The sequence below is a fragment of the Boleophthalmus pectinirostris genome, unplaced genomic scaffold, assembly GCF_026225935.1.
Source record: "Boleophthalmus pectinirostris isolate CB_2022bp ecotype Guang Dong unplaced genomic scaffold, ASM2622593v1 HiC_scaffold_6, whole genome shotgun sequence".
NCBI lineage: Eukaryota > Metazoa > Chordata > Actinopteri > Gobiiformes > Gobiidae > Boleophthalmus > Boleophthalmus pectinirostris.
In genome coordinates this window covers 37,714,302-37,722,024 of record NW_026571447.1, presented here as the reverse complement: position 1 = coordinate 37,722,024, position 7,723 = coordinate 37,714,302, and the positions used below count along the sequence as shown (strand labels likewise).

Here is a 7,723-nt window from a genome sequence, read left to right as displayed (position 1 = left end):
TAGTAGTAGTAGTAGCAGTAGTAGTAGTAGTAGTAGTAGTAGTAGTAGTAGCAGTAGTAGTAGTAGTAGTAGTAGTAGTACAGTAGTAGTAGCAGTAGTAGTAGTAGTAGTAGTAGTAGTAGTAGTAGTAGTAGTAGTAGTAGTAGTAGTAGAGTAGTAGTAGTAGTAGTAGTAGTAGTAGTAGTAGTAGTAGTAGTAGTAGTAGTAGTAGTAGTAGTAGTAGTAGTAGCAGTAGCAGTAGTAGTAGTAGTAGTAGTAGTAGTAGTAGTAGTAGTAGTAAGTAGTAGCAGTAGTAGTAGTAGCAGTAGTAGTAGTAGTAGTAGTAGTAGTAGTAGTAGTAGCAGTAGTAGTAGTAGTAGTAGTAGTAGTAGTAGTAGTAGTAGTAGCAGTAGTAGTAGTAGTAGTAGTAGTAGTAGTAGTAGTCAGTAGCAGTAGCAGTAGCAGTAGTAGTAGTAGTAGTAGCAGTAGTAGTAGTAGTAGTAGCAGTAGTAGCAGTAGTAGTAGTAGTAGTAGTAGCAGTAGTAGTAGTAGTAGTAGCAGTAGCAGTAGCAGTAGTAGTAGTAGTAGTAGTAGTAGTAGTAGTAGTAGTAGTAGTAGTAGTAGTAGTAGTAGTAGTAGTAGTAGTAGTAGTCAGTAGTAGTAGTAGTAGTAGTAGTAGTAGTAGTAGTAGTAGTAGTAGTAGCAGTAGTAGTAGTAGTAGTAGTAGTAGTAGTAGTAGTAGTAGTAGCAGTAGTAGTAGTAGTAGTAGTAGTAGTAGCAGTAGTAGTAGTAGTAGTAGTAGTAGTAGTAGTAGTAGTAGTAGTAGTAGTAGTAGTAGTAGTAGTAGTAGTAGTAGTAGTAGTAGTAGTAGTGCTCAAAGTGTTTATAAAGTCATTTTAAAGGAACAAATAAGACTAAATCTATACATAATTTAGTTTCTTTCTTTGATTTTTTTGTTTGAGTTTTTTGTTTGAGTTTTTTTTGTTTTTGTTTTCAGAGCTCGGTTTTACTTCAGTGTTGGATTTTCTGTGGTGTTTTTATGGTCAGGTCCAAAAGTCCTGGTGTGTCCTCGGTCTTCGCCGTGGACTTTGGGACGTGTGAGCTTCGTTCTCACAGCGTCACTCTTCACACACTGACGACTGTCGGGGTTTGTCAAGTTGACGTCAGCTTCAAACATCGGTTATCGGTCAAAACAGCATCAGATATCGGAATCAACAAACAGAAAAAAACTAATAAATAAAACTCTACAAAAAACCGGACTAGACCAGAGCTAAACCTGGACTAACCAGGACCAAACCAAGACACGACCAGGGCTAAATCTGGACTAGACCAAGGCAAACCAAGGACTAAACCAGGACTAAACCAGGACTAAACCAGGACCAAACCAGGACTAAACCAGGACCAAACCAGGATTAGACCAGGACTAAATTAGGACCAAACCAGGACTAAACCAGAACCAAACCAAGACCAAACCAGGACTAAACCAGGACCAAACCAGGACTAAACCAGGACCAAACCAAGACTTAACCAGGACCAAACCAAGACCAAACCAGGACTAAACCAGGACTAACCAGGACTAAACCAGGACTAAACCAGGACCAAACCAGGACCAACCAGGACAAAACCAGGACTAAACAGGACCAAACCAGGACCAAACCAGGACCAAACCAGGACTAACCAGGACCAAACCAAGACCAAACCAGGACTAAACCAGGACTAAACCAGGACCAGGACTAAACCAGGACTAGGAAACCAGACTAAACCAGACAAACCAGGACCAAACCAGGACCAAACCAGGACCAAACCAGGACCAAACCAGGACTAAACCAGGACTAAACCAGGACTAAACCAGGACTAAACCAGGACTAAACCAGGACCAAACCAGGACCAAACCAGGACTAAACCAGGACCAAACCAGGACTAAACCAGGACCAAACTAGGACCAAACCAGGACTAAACCAGGACCAAACCAAGACCAAACCAGGACTAGACCAGGACTAAACCAGGACCAAATCTGGACTAAACCAGAACCACACCAAGACCAAACCAGGACCAAACCAAGATTAGACCAGGACTAAACCAGGACCAGGTATTTCACACCATTTTTGATTAAAATTTGCTTAAAAATTCTCAATGTTCAATAGAAATAATCTGATAAACTGACAAAAATACAAAAAATAAATACAAAAAAAACCCCAAAAAACAAAAATACACATCCAGCAGTTCCTTGTGCGTCCACCAGGGGGCCCGCTCACACACCTGCCATTGAAATAAAGAGAAAAGCGCTCACCTTCGTTTTTGCTCTTCTCCATCGCGCTAATGCTGGCACCCTGCAAAAAAAAAACAAAAAAACAACACCGGGACTCGAGTTAAACATTTTAAAACACAATTACAGATTTACAAGAGAAAAAATACTAAATAAACAGCGGTTAACTTTCCGTCGGTGAAATGTCGGGTTACGTCACGCGCACTGTTACACATTCTTTTCCCAAACACATTTATCGGTTCGGATCGCTTCACAGAGCTGCCCTCACATGCGCCGCTGAGTTTACGGTCTGGGTAAAGGGGCATTGCGTAACTTTTCTCGTATCTTTGACTTTATAGGTCAGGTCTGCGGAGAGGCGCCTCAATTCACGGAAGGAACAGCGGAATTTTTGAGCAACAGAAACAAAATCTCGTGACACAAAATTGACACAAATTAAAGAGAAAATGAACTCCTGAGATTTTTTTCCGAGCGTTTTTACGTTTGGATTTGACAAAAAACAATTAAGATTTGTTGAGTTACATTTCTTACGGTTCCAAAAAGTAGGACTAAAATGAAATAAATAAATAAATAAGAAATTAAAAAATAACTAAAATTTTTAGGTGAAATTTGTCAGAAATTGTGTTAAAATCTTGTCTTGTCTCGTGGAAATTTTGTCTCTAGAATCTGGACTAGACCAACACTAGACCAACACTAGACCAGGACTAGACCAGGACAAGACCAGGACTAAATCTGGACTAGATCAAGGCTAAACCAGGACTAAAGCAGGACTAGGCCAAGGTTAAATCTGAACTAGACCAAGGCTAGATCAGGGCTAAACCAGGACTAGACCAAAGGTAGACCAAGGCTAAACCAGGACTAGACCAGGGCTAATCCAGGACCAAGATAGGACTATCCCAGAGCTAAATCTGGACTAGATTAAGGCTAAACCAGGACTAGACCAAGACTAGACCAGGGCCAAACCAGGACTAGAAGAGGGCTAAATCTGGACTAGACCAGGACTAGTCCAGGGCAAAATCAAGATTAGACTAGTACTAGACCAAGGCTCTAGACCAGGGCTAATGCAGGACCAAACCAGGACAAGACCAAGACTAAACCAGGACTAGACCAGGGCTAAATGTGAACTAGACCAAGGCTAGACCAGGGCTAAATTTACCCTAAACCAGAACTAGACCAGGGCTAAAACCAGGACTAGACCAAGGTTAGACCAGGACTAAACCAGGACCAAATCAGGACAACACCAGGGCTAAATCTGGACTAGACCAAGGCTAGACCAGGACTAAATCAGGACCAAACCAGGACTAGAGCAGGGCTAAACCAAGACTAGACGAGAACTAGACCAGGGCTAAATCTGGACTAGACCAAGACTAGACCAAGGTTAGACCAGGCCTAAACCAGGACTAGGCCAAGGTTAGACCGGGACTAGACCAGGACTAAACCAGGACCAAACTAGGACTATTGCAGGAGGTTTTTTTCCAAGTGTTTACATTTCGATTGTATCAGGAATTATGTTAAAATCTGATCTTGTCTCGTTTTCGTCGACCGTATCTCGTATCTCGTCTCGTCTCGTGCAATTTTGTCTCGATATTTTGGCTCACGATACGACATGATCACAAAATATTACACATGACCTGATGATTTTTTTGTTAAAACCACCAGTTGTGCAAAAATAATATGAGAAACATCAATTTTAATCCTCAAAACTGTGAATATGTCACGTGGAAAACGCAAAAACAAAATCCCTTCCACTAAATAATAAGAAAAAATTGCGAAAACATTCCAAAAAATACTGTATCACCACATTTAGTCCCACAATATTTTGATATATTTTATTCCAAGTACTTCAAAATAATATTACTCAAGTAGAAGTACAAGGTTTTGGTCGAAGTAAAGAGTAAAAAAATGAAAAAGTAACTGGATTATTTGTGTTTTTCGTGGTGTTTTTTTGGTCCGAGCTTTAAAAATAAAAGCTTTGACAAATATCTAAGTCCGTTAATCGATGTAACGTCGTGTTTTTTGATTTTATAAAGTCATAAAGTGGCTGCAAGTTGTAAATTTCCTGATAAAACCTCAAAGTTGAACAAGTGCACAGACAGGAAGTGGCTCCGTCAAGCTGGAAACACCAAACACCTGAGACCCTTTCAAAATAAAACGCGCCAACTCTAAACTAACCACATTTTCAAGATTTTAGTCAAACTTTTCGACTTAAAGCTGCACTCTGTAACTTTTCTAGTGGAAGGTCGACTCCCCGGTTAACTTAAACTAGTCACGGGTCAGATCTGCGGAGAGGCGAGCCAAGTTTCGAGGTATTTTTGAGCGATAAAAGAATCCGTAATCGCGTAAATGTTGATTGATTTGTTGCCTTCATTGATCATTCGTGTCACGTTTATCAGGGAGGGTGAAGTGTCTTGCTCAAGGACACAATAACAGTATGAGGTTATAGAGTTGGAATTGGACCAACAACCTCCTGCGTTTGCCCCCGGGTCGGTGTCCGGGGCAATAAAAGTGAGTGTGCACAGACAAAAGGAAAGATCAGGGACTAATTAAAGACTAATCACTTTTTTACAGCCTTTTTACTGCCACGTTTGAACTGACCGTGACGTGGAGGACTCAAGGACTAAACCAGGACTAAACCAGGACTAAACCTGGACTAAACCAGGACTAAACCAGGACTAAATCAAGGGACTAAAACCAGGACTAAACCAGGACTAAACCAGGACTAAACCAGGACTAAACCAGGACTGAACCAGGACTGAATCAGGACTAAAGTAGGACTAGACCAGCACTAAATCAGGACTAAATCAAGGATAGACCAGGGCTAGACCAGAGCTAAATTTGGACTTGTCCTGGTTTGGTCCTGATCTAGCTTTGGTCTAGTCTTGGTCAAGACCAGGGCTAAATCAGGGCTAGACCAGGACTAGACCAAAGCTAGACCAGGACTAAACCAGGGCAAGATCGGGGCTAAACAGGGCTAAATCAGGTATAAACCAAGATTAAACCAGGACTAGAAAAGGATTAGACCAGGATGAGATCAAGGCTAGACTAGACCAGGACTAACCCAGGGCTAGACCAGGACTAGACCAAGGCCAGACCAGGGCCAAACCAGGACTAAATCAGGAGTGAACCAGGGTTAAATCAGGACTAAACCAGGGCTAGACTAGGGCTAAACCAGGACTAAACCAGTACCATACCAAGGCCAAGACCTAGACCAGGATTAGACTATGGCTAGACCTGGACTAGAATAGGGCTGAACCAGTACCAAACCAGGGCTAAACCAGGACTAAACAAGGTCTAAACCAGGGCTAAACCAGGACTTTAGCAGGACTAGACCAGGACCAAACCAGGACTAGACTAGGGCTAAATCAAGACTAGACCAGTGCTAAATCTGAACTAAATCAGGTCTAAACCAAGATTACATCAGGACTAGACCAGGACTAGACCAAGGCTAGACCAGGACTAAACCAGGACCAAACCAAAACCAAACCTGAACCAAACCAGGACCAAACCAGGACTAAACCCGGTCTGTCTGCACATTATTTTGAAGGATCGGACCAGAACAGCTCTTTGTTTTGGTTTCCTCCCGGGGTTTTGACGCGCCGTTTCCCGGGAGCCGCGTTCACCACCTCACCACCGGCTCCGCGCGCACATACACCCCCCCTCCCTCCTCCCCTCGTGCACCCGCTCCCCCTCGTGCACACCCCCCCTCCTCCTGCTGTATTGCGTGAGAAACCGGCTCCTATTTCCCTACCGTGCGCGTGCGTGCTCCTTCAACGATGTGTGTGTGTGTATGTGTGTGTGTGTACGTGCTCGTCCATGTGCGTGCGTCCTTCCTTTTTTACGTGCGTGCGCGTGAGTGACAGGAGAAACGGAGCCGGCACCAGCGATGACTCAGGCAGAGAAAGGCGCTCTTTGGCCCCGGCGAGACTTCATTCAAAATCCGACAAATTTAACGCTAAAATACAAATTAAACTATGACACCGAGCGCTACATTTCACAATCAACACAGCTTTAAATTCTGGAGACACTGCTTTAAAACTCGGCTTAGTTGCTGTCCAAAACGCACGCTTAACTCACCCGTAATAGCAACTTAAAAACGCGCATTCGTACGCAATAAGCCCTGGCAGTGACAATTGTGTCCACCTCGCATGAAAGAAGCTGGAGCTGAATTTAAATGCGACTCTTTCAAAGCCAAATTGAATCTCCTGGGGCTTAAGTTTGGCGCCTATTCCACTTTGCATGACACGCCAGAGGAGGAGAAAATAAGAAAAGACAAGTAAGAAAGTAAACGCGCTGCTTTTCGCAAATTGCTCCAAACGCGTAATGAAATATTGTTAGAGAAAGAGACAGAGAGTACAAAACATTGTGTTCCAGGGATGAAAAGGTGTCATAAAGCTGTTATAACGGGGCTGATAATGCGCAGAACACGTGTCTTGAAGTCGAAAAGATACTGAAATGGGGCAGTGTGATAGCGCGCGCAGGTATTAATAGAAATTGGCGAGAAGAGAAGTGCGAGACTTGCCTTAACAGTGGAGAGATGTAAAACCGCAGCCAAGAGGATTTGTACCAAACTAACAACAAAGTTCATGATTGTATTCCTCTCGATGGCGTTCAAATTTCAGCAGGTCGCTCCAGAAAAAAATAATAATAGTGGAAACAAAAACAAAAATCTCGTGGATGCAAAACAAAACAGACTCTCGTGGTGAAACAAAATAAAAAAAATTGGTTCGCGCTAGAGCCGGTGAATATCCATAATATCGTGAGACATGTGGCGTGTTCTCAGCGAGCCAACCGTGCGTCCTCCATCCGGCAACAAAGACGCGGTGATAGGCTCTGGAAATCCAAAACACTGCCCCTTCCTCGGCGATGGCACACGCACCGGCCGCGCAACTTTTACGCACGGCCCTTTTCCGCGGATCTCTCCAAAAAACGGGGAAGGCTGCGGACGGGAGCGTTGACGCCGGTGCAAAGTCGCTACGGCACCGGTCCTGGCTTTGGCTTTGGCACTGGCACGTCTCTCTCTCTCTGTGTGTGTGCAGTGCTGGTGGTTCGTTCTGCTGCTCTCACTTCAGGTCTCGTCTCGTTGCGCCGCGTCTGATTCGTTATTTGAGCGGCTGCTGGCATCGGCGGCGCGAGGTCTTGTGGACGGGGGGGGGCGTGGCCGGGGAGGGTCCAAGTGAGAGAGAGGAGAGAGACGCGGGGGGGGGGGGGAAGCTGACACACCGCTGAGTCGCTCCCCGAGTGACAGCAGCGGAGACACACGTAGATTATGGAGCTGCGCACGGTGTGGACGTAGTCATGGGGTTAAAACGCAGGGATTAAAACGGGACAGTTGTAGTAAAGCAGATGTGACAGTGTCACGATTTCCTGTTTTCATTAATTTGGAAGTTTTAAAAGCCGGTTAAAGGTCCCGTACTTGTAGATTACAGAAAACGGACTGATTGTTTTCTGTGGAAGATTCTGTACGTGATCAGAAACACATTC

At 44.1% G+C, this 7,723-nt stretch overlaps 1 protein-coding gene across 1 annotated transcript in view; it reads right to left on the bottom strand.

The window, feature by feature from the left end:
• vegfaa (vascular endothelial growth factor Aa) overlaps positions 1–7,359 on the bottom strand; it is a 34,362-nt gene extending 27,003 nt beyond the window's left edge. The window contains exons 1-2 of the mRNA XM_020925802.2: positions 6,762–7,359; positions 2,270–2,309 (exon numbers count right to left, since the gene is read on the bottom strand). Of these exons, the coding sequence (XP_020781461.1) occupies positions 2,270–2,309; positions 6,762–6,827 (106 nt within the window). The 5' untranslated portion in view covers positions 6,828–7,359. The remainder of the gene's footprint in view (positions 1–2,269; positions 2,310–6,761) is intronic.
• Positions 7,360–7,723: the final 364 nt, after the last annotated feature.